Genomic DNA, 24,057 nt, shown 5'->3' on the forward strand with positions numbered 1-24,057 from the left:
AATTTACAAAATATGTAGAAAATATGTACACATTTTATATATGATGTATACTTTATAATACTAAATATATATTTACTATGCACACTTAACACAACATCAGCCGAATGTATGAATAATTTATACTTCGGCCTACTAATTGGCCGGGTACATTTCGGTAAATTTTCCTAAAAGATTTTCTTTTTGACAGTTCCCATGACTGACTGTGCCTTTGAGTGTGTGATGTTTTTTGTTTTGGTCCTCAAAGGCCAACCCCACAATGTTTAACTTTTCTCTTCTTAACTTTCTTCGCACGTATAGTAGTTTTCAGATGTCTAATAAAGAAATTTGATTCTTTTTAAAGATTTGCGAACTTTGTATACTCAAAAACTCTTTAAAAAGACCAATTTTGAGTTGAAAATAATAGCTAATTATGCAACAATATATTCTTTCTTGAATTCAATTTAATCCAGGAAAAATAAATCAAAGCTCAATGTCGAATTAATTGACTTGTTGAAACACACATTTGGTTTCAGTGTTTTCCACCAGCTACCAAAGAAGTAAAGCATTATTCACGTCAAACCTACTTTTGTAGCTAGGAATTTCCTACCATATCCTTTATGTTCAAACATAAGATTTTTTGCGGAATTTGACATAAACCTAATTCATGACTCTCTTATTGTAGTAGTAATAATGTTGATGAAAAAAGAGGGACAAATTGCTGTTGATGCTAATTATCGTGACTAATTCTAATCATCCACCGCAGCATATATCATGCCTCTAGCTAAACGTTTATGATTTCATTGGTGTCATTTCGTTTAAGCTTGTCGGAAATAAATTATCATCCGTAGTATAACTACTGTTTTCCTTTTATCTAGAATTGGGAGGAATATAACTACTATCGTGTCAAATTCAACTCATTTACTTATACTCTTTTCATCCCAATTTATTCAATACTTTTCGCTGTTTTAAAATCAATTTGATTAAACTTTAAAATTAAATTGTATTAGATTAACTCAATATTTTAAGATTAAAAAGTAAATTTAAAAAATTTAAAGGAACCTATAAAAAACTTGACAACGCAAGAAGACAATTGCATGTATGTATTTAGGATTTCTTGATTTTTGAACAGTTTCATCAAAGGAACTATAGTTGAAGAAAAAAAATATTCTTTTATTTTGTAGTTTCATAGTTATTTTTTGCTCTTTGTTTGATGCATATTCAAAATTAACAAAATGACTATAGTTTCTATCATTTATAGCTATCTTTTAAAATTACCATTTGTAGCTATGTTTTTTCGAATTAAGGTATTTTTTCGGATGTATTTGATGCTTATAAATACATAGTAACACACTAAAAAATAAAACATATCCCTTGATTTAAGGTCATAACGGTTGGATCAATCAATTAGCTATTAATTGGTATTTTTTACCATACCCTTCCACAAAATTAGATTTTAGATTACCTTTTCATAACCATTTTCTATTCCTCCATCTACTCTTCAACATTCAAACATAAAAAAATTAAAAATTTGAAATTTGAAAACATTCAGCAGCCAATATATTTGAAGTTGTTAATATTGACTTCGTTCTTGATTTACCCATGTATTTGATAGCATAATCAATGTATTTGAAGTTTCCAATCAAACCGCATGTATTTTACATTAAATCTCATGTATTTGTGTGAGTAACAATTTGCATCACCCATGTATTTTAGCAGTAATGTATTTGAAGTTTTCAATATTAATTTCGTTTTGATTTACACATATATTTGATAGCATAACCAATGTATTTGAAGTTATCAATCAAACCCCATGTATTTTTATATTAAATCTCATGTATTTGTGTGAGTAACAATTTGCATCACACATATATTTGAAACTGGATGAACTGATGGAATTAATTTGAACAAAATAAACAAAAATATAGAAAAACGTACATAAATACACCACCAACCACAACAATGGGTAGCTATATCATAGAACATACACAAATACATATATTTTTCATCTTCTCAAAACCCTAAAAACCCTAGACCACCAAAAAAAATCCTAGCCACAGATCAAATGCAACTTGGTCCAAATTTATGGGCACTGGTCCACAACCCAAAATCTTGGCATTTACAACTACAACTTGCCCACAATGGGAGATAAGCCCACAACCATAATGATCATTCTAGTTGGAACATCATTCACATAAAAAAGAAAATAAAAGGTTAATTGCCTTCTTATGTTTAATTTGTCCACAAAGCATGAAATCATGGAAACCACAAAAAAATTGAGAGAGGGGCGGCCGCCACCCGTGGTGGTGATGGTTGATAGAAGGAGAGAGAGAATTTTTTAGGATTTGAGAAATGAAAAATCTGAAATGGGTAATGAGTGAGAATAGAGAAAGTCAAAAATTTATGAAAAAGGAGAGAGAATGATAATGTATATTAAGTGATTAATATTGTTACCATTAAAATGGGGATATGGGATTGGGGGTGCTAAATTTTAGGTGTATTTAAGTTATTGTGTAGCTATATTAGTTAAATTCAAAAAGTATTTAATTATTATTAGTAATTAAAACAAAAGGTAGTTAATATCATTATGTACTAAGAGTAGCTATAACACGTAATTTTTCCTTTTTTAAAGCATTTTCATTATTGTTGATTATTGAGTAAGTAATTGTGTTTTTTGGGCCTCAAGAACCAGCCCAACCCGATTCTTCTGGGGCTGCAGGTTAAAAGCGACTGGGCTTAACATCCTCATCTTTAAACATAACTCAAAAATCTTAGCCAAATCCTAGTTAATTAGCTAGCTGGGTTGGGGCAGTGTCATGTGCCAAGCCCATTTCGGCAGCTCTAGAATCTCAAAAGCTAGTTCGTAAGGTAAGAATTGCTCAAACGAAATATTTCAAGGTTGAAATTACCTCTTTTTGTGACATTCTGTTTTTAAGCCGACTCTTTCAATTAAACAGGATGGCAGAATAAATTATGAGGAGTTCTGTGCTATGATATGATAAGTGAACACACAAAGAAGTTTTTTTTTTTTTTTTTTTTTTTTTTGGGTGAATTGAGGTAAATACTCTTGAATGCAGCATGGTGAAGATGACACTTATGTGAGCGGTTTGTTCATAAAGCACTCTAGTATTGTATGCATTTTTGTGTAGATTGAGTTGAAGGCCATGCATACTGTTGACTGGTTTATCCACATATTTCTTGTTTCTTTTATACTTATGTGATTCCAATTGTAAATCTGTGCTTAACATATTCTCATTTCAAGAAACAAACTCAATTGTTTGTTATGTTGATTACAAGACAGAGAACCAGAAAATTTCAAGAAAATTTCAAATTGTTGTGAACTGATATCCCAACAACACCAGTCTATTTCTTGAATAGGGTGTTCTTATAATCAAGCCATCTGTCTGGTTCTTTTTGTTTGCTTTCAATTATTATGTACATTTAAGTAGTAGTGGCATTTACCTATCTTCCCTCCTGTACAACATTCATGGCCCTCTTACTCTTTGTCTGAACCTTATTATATTATCATTAGTTTTAGCAGCCTCTGACGCAACTGATGACATTGTTGTGCATAAATTCATATTTTCTCATGTAAAGGAACTTCTTTTTACTTTTTATTTTAAAATATTAAGTAAAATTTTCTTTCCCCTTAGTTTATCCAAAATATAAGGGCCCTAATTTGCTTTTCCTGCTTTAACTTTACTGAAGAAGATGCTTCTTTTTGTCATTGATTCCACCTAAAGTTGCTGGGATCTTTATTTGTACAGTTAAAAGGTGAATCTTTATGCAAGAATCATGTACAAAGAACCATCAGGATTAGCATTCTTGCATAGTAAACACATCAATTAACACGTCTTTCAATTCAACCATGGTCAAATACCAACATGAAGCTCATTATAACTTAAGAGGGCATAGCTAAAACAGTAAACTTTACAAACAGAACATGGAATGTAATGAACATGGTCACTACCACTTTCATGCCCACTACACAAACTTACAAACACTTAGAAATTAAAACCATCTTATTCCTATCATTTTTCACTGTCCACTCCCTCAACCTATACACAAAGGAAGGGTGAAAGTGATAAATGAGTACAACCACATAGCAAGCAAAGGCAAGATCTTTAGTGCAGCTTGTTGGCAAGATTGCACTGCTTTCTGATCTCACCCTTTGTCCCAGTGAGTGGATTGTTCTCAGAAAGAATAGTGATGGCTCTTGAAAATTCCTTGAAGAAATAATCTTGGCTCTTTGCCATTTTCTTTACATAGGGCTTAGTCCTCTTGTCTGTTGCTAGTTGGTGGTCAACTAACATCAAGCCCTTGTTGTCCAATATGTTCCTGTAGTAGTTGTTGTCTAGCTTCATGGGGGTGCCTCTGTCATTTCTCACATACTGCACAGCCTTTGGGTCTGGAATTGGGTCAGGGCACTTCTTGAGCATGTGGGGTACATGGTCTGGGTTCAGCTGAGGGTCTACTTCTGGATACAAACGGTGAACCAACTTCACACAGTGTGTTCTTCCCACACTGTGTGCCCCTGTTCAACAAGACCAAATCACACAAAATTAGCTTTGTTTTTTTTTTTTGTCACTCTGATACCAATAGATAAATAAATAAAAGCAGCAGCCCGGTAAAGTAAGCTCCTGCGATGCGCAAGTCCGTTTTCAAAGCTTGAACTCATGACCTCTTGGTCACATGGCGAAAACTTTTTAACGTTGCGTCAAGACCCTTCACTCTCAGATACTAATAGATCCCAAGAAAATTGAAGTGCTCTTTTTTTGCTTTTTTATTTTTGTTGGGGGTAAAGGGGGTATGTAGTGTACCTAGCAAGGCAACAACTCCAGGAGTGTTGATTCCAATGTTAGCAAACCTATCAAGAACAACACTCATGCTTTCATTGTGGTCTGGGAGGTGTTGTTCAAGAATATCTGCTCTGCTCTTCCTTCCATCTCTTCTTCCTGTTTTGAGTGGGATGTGTGGCCCTCCAAGCTGTTGAACAAGTCCATTATACATATCACTAAATATTAGTACTAAGTAGGAGTAGTATTTAACCAAACTACTTTTTACAGCCGAAAAAGGAAACACAGACAAGTATCTGAGCCTGTCAAAAATACATAAATGGACAAGTAGTCAAGGCCAGGAAGTAAATGTTTGCTCAAAGTGGGAAACTTAATGAACTATTAACTAGACTAAATCCAGATCTACTACTTCAAGTACACATAGAAATAAAGGAAAGAAAGTTTCTTGGAAGTTAAACATTTTAGTAAGTTATTAGTAAAACTTACAGCAACAATGCCATCTCTACCAGACAAAACAAGAATATCAGAACAGGAAACAACGCCAGGACACTCCCTTTCAACAGCTTCCTTAATAGTCTCAATGTATCTGAAGTTTCTCATACCAAAACTCCTGTCTGTCTCCTTCTCTGACAGCATCCTCCTTGTTGAGTCCAGCAACAATGAAGCATCACATGACTGCACAAAAAACAAAACTGTTCAGTTCTCATTTTTTTCCATAAAAAGAGCTAAAAAAAAAAGAAGTTTTTTTTGTACCTCAACAAAGCAGTCATGGAAAATGTTTCTGAGCCAAGAAAATGCAGTGTTCTTGTGGCGTTTGTAGAGAAGCTTGACTTGCTCTCTGATGATTTCTTCAGCTTGAGGGCAAGTGTCCTTGTAGTAGTCCATTACAAGACTAGGACTGTCATCTGCAAAAGCAGAGACAGCTGAAAAGAAGAGGATAGCAAAGAAAAAGAGAAATTTGGAAGCCATTTTTCTTTACTCAGCAGAGAGACACTAAAATGGTCAGTAGACCTTGTTCTATGGACAATCACTCTGCTGCTTCTTAAATAAGGAAAAAAGTGCTGAAACTGCCCACAAAGAAGGGAAATGAGTCAAAAATATCCTCCAAACTTATTTTGGGTCAGAAATACCTCTTCCATCCTGAATTTTTTTTAAATATGTTCCTGTTTTGATAGAAATTATCTCCCAAAATTATTTTTTAGACCGTTTCATCATTTAAACTCTACCCAACTAAATAATAACCCATAAGATCCTCTTATTCCCCCAATACGTAGGTTTTGAAGTTTGAGGGAATTGGGGGAATAAGGGGATCTTATGGATAATTATTAACTTGGGTCGGGTTTAAATGATAGAATGATTTTAAAAAATGATTTCGGGTTATTTTGGGGGGATAATTTCGATCAAGACAGGGGTATATTTAAAAACTTTAAGGATGAGAGGGGTATTTTTGACCTAAAATAAATTCGGATGATATTTTTAGCCCTTTTTCTGAAATAGAGGGGTATCTTTGACCGTTTTCCCCACAAAGAAATGATCTTTTTCTTTCCCTTTCTGTACAGCAGTAGTAATAAATACTCTCTCCGTCTCAATTTATGTGGCACCATTTAATCGGGCATAGAGTTTAAAAAATAAGGGAAGACTTTGTTATGTTTACAAAATTGTCCTTAGTTTTGTTGACTTTTCTTCACAATAAGTACATCTTTAAAAGTAAGTAGGACCCAACAAGTGTAAAATAGAGATGGTGTCCTCAAAGAGTTGCCAATAAGGACAGGCGACATTCATTTTGAGGTGGACTAAAAAGGAAATGGTATCACATAAATTGGAACGGAGGGAGTACTTTTCATAGTCACGAAACTCGAGATCATGGTAAAAAACACATTTGAACTACCACTTGTTCTCCAATTTCACACTAAGTTTTAGTTTTTTCGTTTTTCTTACCTAAATTGTCACCATTATGTATTAAAACACACCTAGTTGAATAGACGGTAATGGTTCAGGTAGGAAAAGAGAACAACATAGTTCGCCTAGTCAGCTTTGATGTGTGTTTTAATATATAAATGGTGATAGTTAAGATAGGAAAAGAGAATAATTGATAATTTAATATATAACTCGCAAAAAAAATGATAGTTTAAATGTGTTTTGACCATTATCTACGTAGTACTTACTTTTTAACATTCTTTGATTAATTCGAATTCACATTATGTAAAGTTCATTAAAAAAATTACTCCATCTTTTATAGGAATCTTTTCTATTTTCAAGAGTTGAATTGAAGACCTTTTTAATTAAGGCTGTAGGAATTTAGCTACTAATGTAGTTTTTCCCTATCTTCTAAACTGTATGCTTGTGCTTGATCATGTAAATCCCGACTCTTAAGTAGTTCCTGACCGACAAGTATGATGGGAGATTTTAGCAAATAACCACATTCATGGGAAAACATTTTTGATTTTATTTCCTCTCATCCTATCCGATTTTGGTATTACAAAAGACTATGTTGAGTTTATTTATTTATTCCTTTCATGTTGCCTGTTAGTTTAGGTTCACTAGGATACTTGCGTACATTTCAATCAAGTCTTGCTTTCAACCCCACATTTGATTTCCACCCACTTTAATATTTTGTAATAAAACCATTAATATATTATATTTTAGATTTTATCTAGGAAAATTAGATATTGTGGATAATAAATTAATAGCACAACCAATAAATTATTAGCAACTATATGATATTCTTTTTGGTACCGTTTGTGGTCTTCACGGAAGACAGTGCTTGAAAGCAGGAGGTATCATCACGTGATGTTGCGGTAAAAAACAAGTCAAATATCAAATTTAAAAAAATATATATATGAACATTGGACGGGAAATTTATGAACTCAGCAGTATGCTCTAATTTTTACTTATATCAAATAAATTTACTAAATATTTAAAAATAGTTTACTGTAAACTCAATTATTCAAGTATATAACTTAATGTCATGGTAAGTACATATAAACTTCAAAATCTTAATTCCGCTACAACTCGGGCTACTATAATTGAAAATTATAAAATTCTACGAGAAATTGCCAAATGTAATTAATCTTTGACTCATCAAAGGGAGAAAACAAGAGTTGGAATCTTCTTTGCATGGACACTTGTATGTGGGAGGGATATCCACATGCAACGGGTACTATATTTCTGCATTATATAGGATATAGATGGTGGTTGAGAAGCTTTAGTCCATGTGGGACACTTAAGGGGCCATTAAGAAGAAAAATATGTACATTAAATGACACTTATTTAGGAAGCAGTGTCTTCACTCATACATTATCCCAAAAAGGAGAAATGCATTATTGACTTGAATGATTACAACTATAAGCTACTAAAGCTTACACTCATAGGGGTCGTTTGGTGCATGGTATAGGCTGATATTCCAGAACTAATTTTTTGTACTGTATTTGGTAAGAGGTACAAATTTATCAGGTATGAATATATCCAGGATAAATTTGTACCTCCTACCAAACACAGTACAAAATGAAGCATAATCCCAAGGGTGGGATATCCCACCTTATCCCACTAAGGTTGGGATTATTTTATCCCAACTAGAAGATGGGATAAAATCCCAAAAGGTGAGATAAATTAGTCCCAAAATTATAATCCTGGGATAATTTTGGCTACCTACCAAACCATCCCTTAGGGATCGTTTGGTGTGAAGGGTAAGCAAAAATAGTTTCGAGATAAAATTTTAGTGCCTCCATATTCCATGTTTGGTTGAAATATAAATCCGAAATAAATAATCCCGAAATTATAATCTTATTTTATCCCATCTTGAGGGTGGAATAACTTATCTCGGGATAACTTATCTCGAGATAAATTGTTTCCCAACCAAATGAGTCCTTGTCGTTTGGTTGGGAACAAATCTGGAACTATATTGATGGAATTATAATATAGAAAATTAAATAATGATGAGTTTATTGAGTGAATAAATTTTATTTGTTGGATTAAAAATGGTATGCGGATTGAGGTGTACGTATTTTGTTTAATTCGAATAAATTAGGACAAACTTTTTCTTTAATTGGAACCTTGTCTTTATTAAAAGATTCCGGAAGAAAAGCCTTGACGAAGGGTAAATGTGTCATATTGTTATTTTATACGAGTATAATCTTAAAAGTATTATTGGACATAGAGTTGTATTACAAAAATAATACCACAATTATGATATAAAAAATTATAATTCTGAAATAAAAAATTATAGCAAAATATAACATTAAATATTCTCATAATTTATTCCCGAAATTATAATGCCTTATTCGAGCAATCAAACAAGATATCCACAAGAGTTCAACTTTTACTGTTACCACTTCGCCTTTCGTGATTTTTGAATGTACAATAACAACAAATATATCTAGCGTTCTCATAAGTGAAATCAGTGGAGGGTAGAGTTATACAACCCTATTCCTATCTTGTGAAAGTAGAGAGGTTATTTTCAATTTCAATAAGCAAGGCCCAGGAAAATAAATAGATATGAAGAATACAAAAGTGAGAGAAGCTCTAATAAAAACACCAACAAGAGAAATATTGACAGTAAGATAAGCGCAATTGCTTACTCTTCCTTTTGAGGTGAATAGCATCCTCTGAAATATTAGTGAATCTGATGAATTGGCATATTAGTTTTTTACATCTTTAAAATATATATATATATATATATATATATATATATATATATATATATATATATATATATATATATATATATATATAAAGTAAAACACAAAAACTTTTGTAATTAACGTAGTTGATTATCTATCTAATACGACGTAATATGTTTTTTAGGGTTTGTTGGAAAGCCACCTGTTAATTGGAATTGGTGTAATTATTTGGGTAGTAATTACACAATATTGTAATTATAATGATTTGTTTGGTTAATTTAATTATAGTATAATTACAAACATGTTGTTATTTGATTGTATAAGTGTAATTACACAATTTGTTTAATTTGAAAAAAATTAATTATCAAAATTCAAAATTAATATTAAAAAACATGTGCATTTATAAATGATATTAAATTAGTTTTTTAATAACACATTGTTTCTTGAAAGTATATTAATTAATAATAATATATTTGTAACTAATATTGTAAAAAATAATTGATATATATTTTTTAAATTAATAATATTTTAATTATAATTAATTATAAAACGTAAAAGCAGACTTTATTTGTGAGAACATCATGGATGGAATCTTTGACAATAAAAATAATATTTATAAATATAATCCCCTAACATTACTCAAATGTTTGACAAAAAAAATCTATCAACTTTAAGTGAAAAATAAACAACATACAATGTAAAATAACAAGTCAATAGCACTAAAGAAAATAAATTAAAATCGAAAATATAACGTAAATTCAAAATTCAAAAGAAACTTTTTAACATAATACTCTTACATCAAATTCCAACATTACATAAGTAAGTTTCAACGTGACTTAAGTAAATATAATTCAAAAGAAAGGAAAAATAAAGTCTATAACCTCATTCATAATGAAATTCTACTTTAATAACGTCACTTATTATATGTCAAGTTTGTTAATGACTCATTCTTTTTAATATTAAGAGGTGTAATTTCAAAAATTAAAATAATATTACGGTTATGCTAAATTAATAAAAATTTAAAAAAAATACGAGTAATTATATGGAACCACAGGAAGTAAAGGTTGGATTGAGAAGAAAGGAAATGAAAGATAAATAAAATAAAAAGAAAAATATATTTTGAACAAAAATAATTTAAAAGTAAAAATAAAAAATAAATTAAAAAAGAAAAGAAATTAAAATAAAAGAAAAAAGAAAAAAAATACAAAAGTAACCCTGATATTATAGGATGTAATTACACTCAATTCTTACCCCTCCCCTCTGAAAACTGGAGAGTGAAATTACACTCTCTCAATTACATCCAACTCTCATCTAACTGTCTAATTACTTGATCAAATAAATTGACTAAACTGTATAACTACATCCAATTTTAATCACCTGGGTGGCTTTCCAAACAGGCCCTTAATATAAACGAGAAGTACCGATTCAATCTAATTTTGTGAGTTAAAAATGTCGTTCAGTCCAAGTGCTTTTGTCATACTAATGAGCACCGACACTATGATGAGCAGAGCAAGTCACATGATAGCGCGCCCCATTGCTCGGCGCTCAAGCAACGTAGCTTAGTGGTTGACCCTACTTATCCCTTCTGAATACGACAATTATAGGAGTAATATTTTATTTAAACTTTTAAATTCAAATAGATATTTCTTTGGGCCATAATTTTTTGTCCAGAAAATGATCAAAATGGTCTTTAATGTATGTTTTCTATTTCATGTGGTCCTTAACGTATAAAGATGATATAAATGGTCCTCAATATATTCGAAATAAAGTGATCAATTTAGTCCTAAATCATATATAAGTCAAGACAATTGCTACTTTTGCAGTTAAAATAAACTGAGGCTCTTAGCATCTTCCTCCATACATACTCTACTCAGTTCAATTAAAGACATTCCAGACTTGCTTCTATACTGAGTTGAATATATTTACCATAAAATTACAATTCGCTTCCAGACCTGTCCTTGAATAGAAAATTCTCTCGTGACTCTTTCAAATTAAGATTAGGAATTTTAATATGGGTTCTGAAAATCGAATTGAAGGATACAAGAAGCTACCTTTGTTTTGTAGTTTGATATCCCATGTGCAATCAACATGTCGAGGGCCTCCATCTATTTTTATAGCAAAAATAGGGATTGTCTTTATTTAATGACTTAGGATCAAACTGATTAATTTTTAGAATACGTTAAGGATCATTTTATTATGTTCATACATTAAGCACCAAATGAAACTAAAACAAATTCATTAAGGGCCATTTTGATTATTTTCTCAAATTTTGTCTTTTCAACATTTTTACCGATGCTGTAAAAAGAATCTTAATCATAACAGTACTTTTATATGCACTTCCTTTTATTTCTCTTTAAACATCTCAGTTTATTAAGTGATACTCCCTCCAATTCGCAGGAATGCCTTACTTCGTGGTGGTCTCTAATTTTTGCCTCTCAAATTGCTGGTATTTAATTTTTTATCTTCGGCTATCTTAGTGGCCGAAAATATCCTGACATTCGGCGTTCGAATCCCAACCAAGTCAGAAAAAATCGTAAGGCAAGATTTCATAATAAACTATGTCTATTCGGGTTAAAGTTATGTGTTAAAATATAGTTCTACAGAAATTAAAGGCCACCGAATTGAGGGGAAACAATTAAAGACCAATCCGCGCAATTTTTTATTTTAAAATGTTTATCTGGTTTTGACTCGACACGGAGTTTATGATAGCAAAGAAGACTTTTGAATTGAGTGGTTGTTAACTAAATAGAATACGTTTTAATCTTGTGTTCTTTAAGTAGATCATGCAGAAATTTAAAATTAAAGAGTTATCAAAAAAGAAAAATATCTTTCTTTTCTTAATAGAATAAATAGGAAACTGAGACAAATATTTTGAAACTGAAGGACTATTATCTTGAAATTTCACTTGCAACAGTTCAACTTACATAAATTTTAAATTCCAAGAAAATCTTCTGAAGTTTATCTGACTGTTTCTAAATTACTTTGCGCCCCCACATTTTCAAGCCATGAGCCTATGATTACTTCCTCAACGATTTTGCAGCGCCGGCTATACTCTAAACAGAACCCACAAAGTGGCTGTCCATCATCTTCTCAGTTGGGCTTTTTTCTTTTTTGGGCTTTAGATATCAGAAGTCCAGACGAATTTTTTGGACTTTTGAGTATGAAAATTTTACATAAACGACTACACTTTGGGGGTTTAAAATTTATCATAGCTACAGTTTCAATATTTACATTAGGTAGCTACAGTTTCCCCGCTGTATTCAAAAAATGGTTCGTTGTATTCATAAAACGGTCTATCTGTATTCATGAATACAGCGAATAAAATAATTTCAAGAATTCTTTTCACTGTATTCAAGTCATATGTATCCAACTAGCTGTATTCATGTCAAATGTTTCATCTATAGCTATTTTTACATTGTATTCACTTTATTATATTTTTACATTGTATTGACTTTATTATATTTAAAAATCAGTGGTATTCAAACAACATAAATACAAAAAATATTGTATTCAACTTGTTGCATACAATTTTTTTTTTAGTGAAGGCAGTGAGTAATACACTAAAAATTGAATACATGAAAACATAGATACACTAAAAATTAACAAAAACACTAAAAAAAAAACCGAATACAAAACAATAAAATGAATACAATCTAAAAAATTAACCAAAAAACTCAAAAATAATGAATATAAATGCTCTAATGATCTTGGCAGATCTGAGAAAAAGGGAGAGAGAGTAGTTAGTATTTACCAACCTCAAAATTTTGATAAAAAGATAACATTAGAAAGATTCAAACTTTTTTGTATTTTCAACCCAAAAAAAAAAAAAGCTAAAGAAGATTTTTTTTTTTTTCAGCTTACAGCAGCCGACTAAGCATTTTGTTTTTTGGTCTGCATCACAAAAAACATAAAAGCCTTTATATCTAAATACACAATAGGGGGTCAAAAATGTGTATATATGAAAATTTAGTAAAAAATAAAATAAAATAAAGAGATCTGGATGAATGGGTTTCCATTTATGGGGTTCTTGAAAATTTCAAAAAAAAAAAAAAAAAAAGTGAGATTTATGTAATTTTTACCTTATCTACTCTGCTATGTAGTTACTACTAACCAAAGTAGACAGAAAATAGTATGTGCGTTTGATAGTAGTGTGTTGCAGATGTTGATAATGGAAGCTTTTTACTGTTGATTTTCTTGCTAAGCACCGTGTGGAAGAAAGAAAAAAATATACTTCCTGGGGCAGAGAGAGAGAAAATGAAGGAAAATGGGAGCAGATTGTGAGAGAATAAAAAAAAAATAGTTTTTATTCTAAATACAATATAATTTTACTATACTAGTTACTTTGTGTAATTGATATACAAAATTTAGCTATGAGATATAGTTTTGACAAAATATAGTTACTAAATGTAAATAAGGCCTAATGTTCTCTACACTAGATTTCCCTTTGAGTATATATGTTGGGTAAGAAGTTCAAGGACTTTGACATTGGTCGTTTACTCCAAACTAGTGATATGGCATCATCGCACTCAGGGGCGGATCTATGTAGGAGCGTGGGAGTGCCATGCCACCCGGACGCCTCAGATGAAACTCTATGTATATATGTGTATATGTATATATCCGTTAAATACTAATCATGCCACCAGGAATGCTAACTAAGTCCATGGTGCAAGTGGCCGAGCGCCATATATCTCTCCCCAAGGACGCGAGTTCGAACCCTCGCTGCATAACTTACTATTGGAAGACCTTATCAGTAAATTCTTCCAACAAATCCCTTTCTCTTCTCTCAAATTTTCTCTTTCTCTTCGTCAAATTTTTAATAATTTTTCCTTACTGCACTAGCTACTCTTCACTTGCTGTTTTTTACATTTTTTTTTTAACGTGGTTTAACAAAATATAAAAGAAAAGGGTGTGTTGAGTCTTGGTTCACGCTGATTAGGAAAAAAAATCTTCCTTATGTTATATAAATTATGCTTGTAATCTTGAGTTGATGAACCAATATGAGCGTGATTTTTTTTTATATAATATTTGGAAAAATATTTGTCTATTTGTCTATGTAACCGAAAATACAAATAATCTAAATGGCAGCCTAAAATTGATCAAACCGATAAAAAGTTTACTCTATTTGGACTATGTAAATTTCAATATGTCCACTTGCATAATAAAGTGGCACCCGGAACCTCCAAATTCTGGATCCGCCTCTGATCGCACTGTATAGTTTTTAGTGTTCTTGAGAGATGTAAGTTCTCCAATCCGGCAATGAAGCAATCGCAAAGCTATGTTTGTTTTAATTGAAGTAGGTACCGGCGTGCTTGTGTAATATAATCTATATATAATATAAAACTAGGTATAAATAAGGTGATGTGACATTTCTGTATGACCTCTATTACTATTTATCTGTTTTGTGGGTTTTTTTGCCCTTTTCTCCTAATACTTTTGTTTAAGTTATTTTTAAAAATCTAAAAATGGCTAAATAATTACATTATTAAAGGAGGAGGAAATAATTGCAATATTAAATTACCAGACAGAACCTAAATGTCTGAGTATGGCCATGAATGTGCATTAACTCATATGCCTCTTCATACTCATTGCTAATTTTTTATTAATAATAAATGAATAAAGGGAATACATAAGAACCCAATTAATATTGAGCTGAAAAATGCACGTTTGATTGAGCTTAATTAGTCAATTAATATTGTCCATTATGATCCTTGAATTCTGGTGGTAATGGTGGATAGATTCTTCAATTGATTATCATTTTTTTTTTCTATCCATAAAGCTTCAACCCTTTGGGCTGCATTTTATCAAAACATTGACCATTATTTTTTAGTTTCCTTTTGTGATTCTCAAGTTCATGCAAAGAAGCAAAGAGTTCACATGTTCCTCTTTGTGCTATGCTCGATTTTAGACAAGCAACTTATCTATTTCTTTCCTCATTATTACCAATCGTTTATTCTCTTAAACTCCCTCTCTCTTTCATCTTAATATAATAATGTTTTGTCACGTCTTATCAATGATTCAGATATTTTCTTCTTCTTCTTCTTCTTCTTTCTTACTTTCTCGATTGTATATGAATTTTAAATTTTTGATGTGTATTTGAGATTTTTTTCAATTGAAAACGCCGGAATTTGTAATGTCAATTGTTATTATTCATTTCTACATTTTTATGTTTTATATTTTTGTTGATCTTAGTTGGGAATATTGTATTTTTGAATTGTGTTTGAAACGTTTTGCTGCTTGGATCCTAGAAAGTTGGAATCTCAATTATGCTTAGTGTGTTAGTTTTTTATGCTTTCTTTCCCAATTTTTGGTTTCATTTACTTAGTTTTGTGTTTTTTTGCAGGTCGATGATCGGTCGGTATGTGTAATGGTAACATCTAAATTATTTTGTAATTTGGGGATATCATTACGCCGTCTTCTTTTTGACCTTTCCTAGAGCACTTGTGATTTGAAGGACGTTCAAAGGCGTTCAAAGTCACGAGAAATGATAATTGATACATCATTGCCTTTTGAATGAAATTTTGATTGATCAAATTACCATTTAATTTAAAAATTATCTCTCTTTCGACCAAAATAATAATAATAATGCCTGCAGATTTAATTTCACATGAAAAAGAGCTGAATGTCAATAGCTTCATGTTTATAGGAGGACTGTTAAAATGGTTCGAGAAGGTATTAGGAAAAAGAAATTTACTTTTTAAATTTTAAGAAAAAATTAGTGACAAATAAAATTAAAATAAGTTAGATCATTTTAGAAGGGATAACAAATGCTAACTATAAATTAAAAATTAGGAATCACAAATAAGGAGAGAGTATCAAAGAAGAGGAAGAAACGATTTAGAAAAACTTTGAAAAATAGAACCCTTGCCCTATAATAGAGAAACAAAATATAAAAGTCACAACTTATATTCATGTATAAAAATTTGACCATCTAACAAAAATAAAAGAAAAAACAAATAAATACTAATTGCACACCAAATATCATTTACTATAGTTGGAGAAAATTTATTACAGGATTCTAATATTTCTAAAAGCATTTAAAATATGCTCATACAAAAAAGACTGTAGGAAAGAAATTTTGTGGGTTTTTCTTTCAGTGTTTTACTTGCCTAATTATTTTTAGTATGATATTGATAGACATGAGGTTTTATATATGAGAATGCAACTTCACGGTTCTTCCCACCTGGATTAAATTTAACAAAAAATATATAAAAAATTATAGATAATTTTTCACAAAATAACCGCGCGAAGCGCGGCCAAATTCACTAGTTGTAACTAAGCTTGAAATACTGCTCTCTTTTTTTCTTTTTTTCTTTTCCTCTGGAGTTGAATGAATCGAAGAGTTCCAATCCTTCTAATGTATAATAATGTTTAGTCTCACTGAAAAGGCCGTGGAGGCCCTTGAGAAAACTACTCCCTTCGTTCTTTTTTTTTGCACGGAGTGCCCTTCTTTTGGGCTGATCTTTATATTTTGCCCCTCATTTATGTCTTCTTTAATTTTTGCCCCTGCTGCCTGTTTAATGAAAGTTTTTTAACGAAATTACCCTTACTCCATTAATACCCTTTCTATTTCGTTATTTGCCCTTTTCTTTTCTTTTTTTGCTTCTTCGTTCCTCCTTTGTTTTGTGTCTGTCTTATCTGTTCTAAAATTTAGGTACAAATTTGGATATTTTGCTCGTTTCAATATTTGTTTTTATGTTAAATTGTTGTTTATTGAATTGATATCTTTGTATTCGTCGTTTTTTATATTTAATTGATCCTTTTTTATTTAAAATTATAGTGTTTTGTTAAAGTATCTGTATGATTTTTTGAACTTTAGTTTCGTTCCCGATGTATATATTTTAGTTTTTTGAATGTCGTATTATGAATGTCGTAATATGTTTTAGTTAATTTTGATATGCGTTTTGGTTTTCTCTTTATTGAATCTTTGAAGTTTTGCCTGTGAGCAGCTGTTTATGTTGTTGCAGTTGTTTTTGCTTAATAATCTGTTTTTTGTGAAGAATGTGTTTGTGCGAGGCGGCATATGCCTGTTTCGGCAGAATTTTTATTTTTTGAAACTGAATTTATGCCTATTCCGGCATAATTTCGTGATTTAAGTTAGTTTGTATGTGTTTTGATTTTTTGGTGTTTTGTTTTTTAATAATGTTGGTTTTTATGAAAGTTTAAATGTTTTCCAGATTATAAACTTTAGTTTAAGCTTTTTGGTGTTTTTTTTGTTTAGTAACCTGTATTTTCATGAAGACTATATTTGTCTGAGGCAACATATGCCGGTCCGGCAGAGTTCTTGGTTTTTGAAACTGAAGTTATGCCGGTTCCAGCATAAAGTTATGCCTGTTCCGACATAACTTCATGAATTAAGTTAATTTATGTGTGTCTTGGTTTTTTTGTGTTGTCTTGTTAATAATTTTGATTTTTATGCAATCTTATGTGTTTTTGGTGTTGTTTTGTTAATAATGTTTTGTTTTGGTTATGAAAAATGAAAGTTTGCCTCTCACGACATACTTTGTAATTTTGTAAACTGAAGTTTTTTCCCTTCCGACAAACTTTTCTAGTTCTTAACACTTGCGTAAATTTTTGTTTTGCTCATGAAAATGAAAGTTTGCCTCTAACAGCATACTTTGTTCTTTTGTAAAGTGAACTTTTGCCTCCTCCGGCAGACTTGTCTAATTCTTAACACTTGTGTACTTTTTTATTTTGCTTATGGAAATGAAAGTTGCCTCTAACAGCATACTTTGTTCTTTTGTAAAGTGAACTTCTGCCTCCTCCGGCATACTTTTCTAGTTCTTAACACTTGTATGCTTGATGTTTTGTTTATGAAAATGAAAGTTTGCCTCTAACAGCATACTTTGTTCTTTTGTAAAGTGAACTTTTGCCTCCTCCGGCAGACTTGTCTAATTCTTAACACTTGTGTACTTTTTTATTTTGCTTATGAAAAATGAAAGTTGCCTCTAACAGCATACTTTGTTCTTTTGTAAAGTGAACTTTTGCCTCCTCCGGCATACTTTTCTAGTTCTTAACACTTGTATACTTGATGTTTTGCTTATGAAAATGAAAGTTTGTCTCTAACAGCATACTTTGTTCTTTTGTAAAGTGAACTTCTGCCTCTTCCGGCAGACTTGTCTAATTCTTAACACTTGTGTACTTTTTTATTTTGCTTATAAAAATGAAAGTTGCCTCTAATAGCATACTTTGTTCTTTTGTAAAGTAAACTTCTGCCTCCTCCGGCATACTTTTCTAGTTCTTAACACTTGTATACTTGATGTTTTGCTTATGAAAATGAAAGTTTGACTCTAACGGCATACTTTGTTTTTTTGCAAGGTGAACTTCTGTCTCCTCCGGCATACTTGTTCAGAACTTTGCCTGATTATTTTTTGTCAACTGAAGTTACTATAATTTCAAGTCTAAGTCATTGAGCATTGTATACTAATCAAATGGAACGTATAAACTAATCAAAATCAGCACAAAAAAGCAATAAATTTGATTAATTCTATGTTGTTGAGTAAAATTATGATTCGCAATATTGAATCTCAACTGAATATCAGTTGTTTAGTTCACAGAAGATGATTTGTTGTTATTTTCAAATATTAACAAATCTAAACTTAATAAAGCATCAAATCGAGTTGAATTACGTGCAATTGAAACGCTATATATTATGTATTTACCTTTTCCGACGTTGTAGCAGCAAAATCAATGGAAATTTCTTCGGTGAAATGTTGGAACGATGGAACGATTGAAAGGTTTGTTATTGGAATGATGGATAGGTTTAATTGGATTTTTGAGATTCGTCACAGACTTTCAGGTTTTTATATGTTATGGGTAAATATAATAACGTCTTTTTCTTATTATTTTTTAGTTCAGAAGGGCAAATATTAAAAATCACGCATTACAGGGACAAAAATTAAAGACCAGCGCATTTGAAGGGCATTCGCGCCAATTGCCCCCCTTCGTTTCACTGGATGTGTCACTCATTCTTTTACTATGTTCTAAGTGGTATATTTTTATATTAAAACTTTTGACTCTAAATAAACTTTCAATTTACCATTAATGATATGTTTTTACAGCTACATCTCATTCTTTCTTTAATTTTTTTTTTTTTTTGGTAACTTAAAATATGTTTTTAGTCAAACATTATCATATAAACTGGCCCAAAGTAAATATAATCACTGTTCAATAGCCAAAAGATTTTCAAAAGATCGGGTATGTCTTGAGGAGTCCATATCTTAAATTTGGGATGATTTGGTGAAGGTTTTTGGGTGATTTTAGTGGAGATTTACTATTGAGTTAACATGAAGATGATGACCAATTTTTTTTAAAAAAATAATAAATAAAGATAATTTTTTAATTTTGAAATAATTTTTTTTTAAATTCAGAAAATAAAAATATGTTAACAAAAGGGTAATTACGCATCATTTGTGTAACAGCAAAGGTATATATGCACCAATTTTTTAACGAGAGTTATATCTACTCTAAATTCCAAAATTAAGGGGTATTCGCCCCTACACAATGCCTATTTAAAGAGAATAGGAACCTTTTCTAGACCTCATATTACTCAATAAATAACCAGACCCATTAGAGAAAGAGATTCCACAAAGACTAAGCTAGTGTTGCTAAATGTGGTCTCTAAATCAAGCTCATTAATTGGAAAGAAAGTTAGTAATGAGTTCATAGGTTGAAAGTTAGTAATGAATTCATAGGTTGAATAGGCTCCCCACCTAATAAATTAATCTTTCGAATTAGACTATAAAAATCACGTGTAGCGTTTGCCGATCTCAACTCCATATCAATACTCTTTTGTTTTCGAACTGAGCATCATATAATTATTTCCTTCGACGTCCTAACATTCATAGTAATCGTGCAACATTTTATCCTAAGAAAACTCAACTTGAAACCCAAAGTTCAGACTGCAACCACAAGCCATTAACGAAATTTTAATTTCTTAACCTCTCAAATTTTGTCTCAAATGGAGAAAATAATAAGGCCATGAAATATCTGAGACTTGCAAATCGATCGACGAATATCCCATAAGAGAGGTTATTCAATGGGGTCACATAGGGACAGACACTGATGACCGTAAACATTCTCATCACAACATTTTCAAAGGTATTGTTTGCAGTGTGCACTTCAATTATTTTATCAACTTGTTACTAGATTCTATTAGTAATAATTCTGTCCATCAGAGTTTAGATATATTGTGAAAAAATTCACCTAATGATATTATCTCTGCTGAGATTTGAATTATGATCTTTCATAATTTTCATGCACTTCACCAATTACTAGGCCACACGTCCACGCATTTTTGGGCAGTCGTTATAAGGAATAAATGTATAAAAGAAATTTTTTGAATTATAAGTAACAAAACTAAAAAAAAATAAAAAATCTTACTACTTCCAAAAGTAGCAAATCAAAAGTTTTCTTTCATTCACAACCGCAATCTCCAACGGTCTAAATCCTTATCCTAAAACCTCATCCGATTGCCCCTTCCCTCCACCTCTCATTCCCTCCTTTTCCCTTCACCCCACACCACCAAACATCAAGATTTCCACCATTGTGATAAGAATAACAAAGACCCTCAAACAAAAGCCAATCTTTATCTCCCACTTCCCTCTTTCTCTTCCGCTTTGGCTGGCTTCTTTGCTCCTCCATAGCAGCCACATTCTTCTTTGAGCTAAAAAAAAACCATGTCTTGCTCAAATTTGACAATGTTGGTGTCCTCAAAACCATCTCTTTCTGACTCCTCTGCACTTTCTTTCCGCTCTTCTGTCAGCCCTTTTCAGCTTCCTAACCATAGCTCATCAGGCCCTTCAAACCCCTCAAGATCATCATCAGTCACCCCTATTCACTGTAGTCTTCGTGACCTGCGTGATCGAATTGATTCTGTCAAGAACACCCAGAAAATTACTGAGGCTATGAAGCTTGTGGCTGCTGCTAAAGTCAGAAGAGCTCAAGAAGCTGTGGTGGGTGCTAGGCCTTTCTCTGAGACTTTGGTTGAGGTCCTTTACAACATCAATGAGCAGCTTCAAACAGATGACGTTGATGTTCCCCTTACCAAAGTAAGACCTGTCAAGAAAGTGGCTTTGGTTGTTGTCACCGGTGACCGTGGTCTTTGTGGTGGTTTTAACAACTATCTCATCAAGAAAGCTGAGGCCAGGATTAGAGATTTGAAAGCTCTTGGCATTGATTACACTGTTATTAGCGTTGGCAAAAAGGGTAATTCTTATTTCCTCCGCAGGCCTTACATTCCTGTAGACAAATTTCTTGAAGGAAGCAATCAGCCCACTGCTAAAGATGCTCAGGCCATTGCTGATGATGTTTTCTCACTTTTTGTGAGTGAAGAGGTTGACAAGGTTGAGCTTTTGTACACAAAGTTTGTGTCTTTAGTGAAATCTGAGCCAGTGATTCACACCTTGCTTCCATTGTCACCGAAGGGAGAGATTTGTGACATCAATGGGAACTGTGTTGATGCAGCTGAAGATGAGTTCTTTAGGTTGACAACAAAGGAAGGGAAATTGACAGTGGAAAGAGATGTTATGAGGACACAGACATCTGATTTCTCAGCAATCTTGCAATTTGAGCAGGACCCTGTTCAGATTCTTGACGCCTTGCTGCCACTTTACTTGAACAGTCAAATCTTGAGGGCATTGCAGGAGTCATTAGCCAGTGAGCTTGCTGCTAGGATGAGTGCCATGAGCGCTGCATCAGACAATGCAAATGACTTGAAGAAGAGTCTATCTAGAGTGTACAACAGAAAGCGTCAGGCGAAGATTACAGGAGAAATATTGGAGATTGTTGCTGGAGCAGATGCCTTGGTTTAAGCATCGTACAATCCCTGCAATTGTGCTTCTCTGTAGGTACAGTAATGAAGTGTAGACAAATTTTATTTTCTGCTTCTCAACCTCGTACAGACTTTGTGCACAAGATGAGAACCGCATTATATTTTGTACACAAGGCCGGACCAAAACTTATATTTGTATCTCAATTTTTCCTGCTATATTTGTAAAACATGAATAATTGAAAGCCTGAAAATTTCACTTCCTCGTATAGCTTTCTTATTATATACTGTCAAACTATATAGATAAGTTAAAGCGCAAGAGATGAGTTATAGATAAGTTAGAGATATTTTCTGCTTCTCAACCCCGTACAGACTTTGTGCACAAGATGTGAACCACATTATATTTTGTACACAAGGTCGGACCAAAACTTATATTTGTATCTCAATTTTTCCTGCTATATTTGTAAAACATGAATAATTGAAAGCCTGAAAATTTCACTTCCTCGTATAGCTTTCTTATTATATACTGTCAAACTATATAGATAAGTTAAAGCGCAAGAGATGAGTTATAGATAAGTTATAGATATTTTCTGCTTCTCAACCCCGTACAGACTTTGTGCACAAGATGAGAACCACATTATATTTTGTACACAAGGTCGGACCAAAACTTATATTTGTATCTCAATTTTTCCTGCTATATTTGTAAAACATGAATAATTGAAAGCATGAAAATTTCACTTCCTTGTATAGCTTTCTTATTATATACTGTCAAACTATATAAATAAGTTAAAGCGCAAGAGATGAGTTATAGATAAGTTATAGATATTTTCTGCTTCTCAACCCCGTACAGACTTTGTGCACAAGATGAGAACCACATTATATTTTGTACACAAGGTCGGACCAAAACTTATATTTGTATCTCAATTTTTCCTGCTATATTTGTAAAACATGAATAATTGAAAGCCTGAAAATTTCACTTCCTCGTATAGCTTTCTTATTATATACTGTCAAACTATATAATAAGTTAAAGCGCAAGAGATGAGTTATAGATATTTTCTGCTTCTCAACCCCGTACAGACTTAGTGCACAAGATGAGAACCACATTATATTTTGTACACAAGGTCGGACCAAAACTTATATTTGTATCTCAATTTTTCCTGCTATATTTGTAAAACATGAATAATTGAAAGCCTGAAAATTTCGCTTCCTCGTATAGCTTTCTTATTATATAGTGTCAAACTATATAGATAAGTTAAAGCACTCATGCCATACTATAGTGTATCTTAGAGCTTCACCAAGAAATATATTGGTAGATTAAACATGGATACACCACAAGTCTAGCATACTAAACTGATTTCATCAACCAGTAACACTTCTAGAATGTGATTTAAGTTTTGTGTTACTAGGCAGGAGAAGGCTCACATAGAGATTAAAGGCCAAACCATTTCAACTTCTGGAAAGATAATAAATCTTTGAAGAAGATTTAACTGCACTGGCAGGAAAATGGAAAACCTAGCTGAAACTAAGTTGACAAACAGACAGTTAAGCTTCTCCCATCCCCAACAAACAGGAAACTCAGAACTGGAAAAGAAGGAAAAGCATATAGGAGTAGCTTGTATGAAGTATGTTCAGAGTTATACTTTTGTACGCATATATTAGAGTTGAAAGAAAAGAGCCTGCATGGATGTGCAGCTTTGGATCAGCCAGTTAGAAAGATTGAGGAATTACTAGCATCGAACTCAAAGAGTTTCCAGGTAAAATTTCAATCTTCGAATTGCTAAAAGAGGCAATATCTAATTCCATCTCATACATGAGTAGCATAGACTTTTAGCAGTAGAAACTGATGAATTGTGTTAATACCGGATTAGAATCATGAGGTAAAAAAAAAAAAAAAAAAAAT

At 32.0% G+C, this 24,057-nt stretch overlaps 2 protein-coding genes across 2 annotated transcripts; one reads left to right on the forward strand and one right to left on the reverse strand.

The window, feature by feature from the left end:
* Window positions 1–3,817: 3,817 nt before the first annotated feature.
* LOC132622639 (peroxidase 42) lies at window positions 3,818–5,793 on the reverse strand. Its single transcript, XM_060337283.1, has 4 exons — window positions 5,526–5,793; window positions 5,259–5,447; window positions 4,797–4,962; window positions 3,818–4,510 (listed from the first exon to the last, which is right to left on the reverse strand). The coding sequence occupies exons 1-4, from the start codon at window positions 5,739–5,741 to the stop codon at window positions 4,101–4,103; spliced, it is 981 nt and encodes a 326-aa protein (XP_060193266.1). The 5' UTR covers window positions 5,742–5,793; the 3' UTR covers window positions 3,818–4,100.
* A 15,093-nt stretch (window positions 5,794–20,886) lies between these two features.
* Window positions 20,887–22,426, forward strand: LOC132624864 (ATP synthase gamma chain, chloroplastic). The gene has a single exon (XM_060339605.1). It carries the CDS (start codon window positions 21,067–21,069, stop codon window positions 22,198–22,200), a length of 1,134 nt encoding a protein of 377 aa, XP_060195588.1. The 5' UTR covers window positions 20,887–21,066; the 3' UTR covers window positions 22,201–22,426.
* Window positions 22,427–24,057: the final 1,631 nt, after the last annotated feature.

Source organism: Lycium barbarum, chromosome 12 (assembly GCF_019175385.1).
Source record: "Lycium barbarum isolate Lr01 chromosome 12, ASM1917538v2, whole genome shotgun sequence".
NCBI lineage: Eukaryota > Viridiplantae > Streptophyta > Magnoliopsida > Solanales > Solanaceae > Lycium > Lycium barbarum.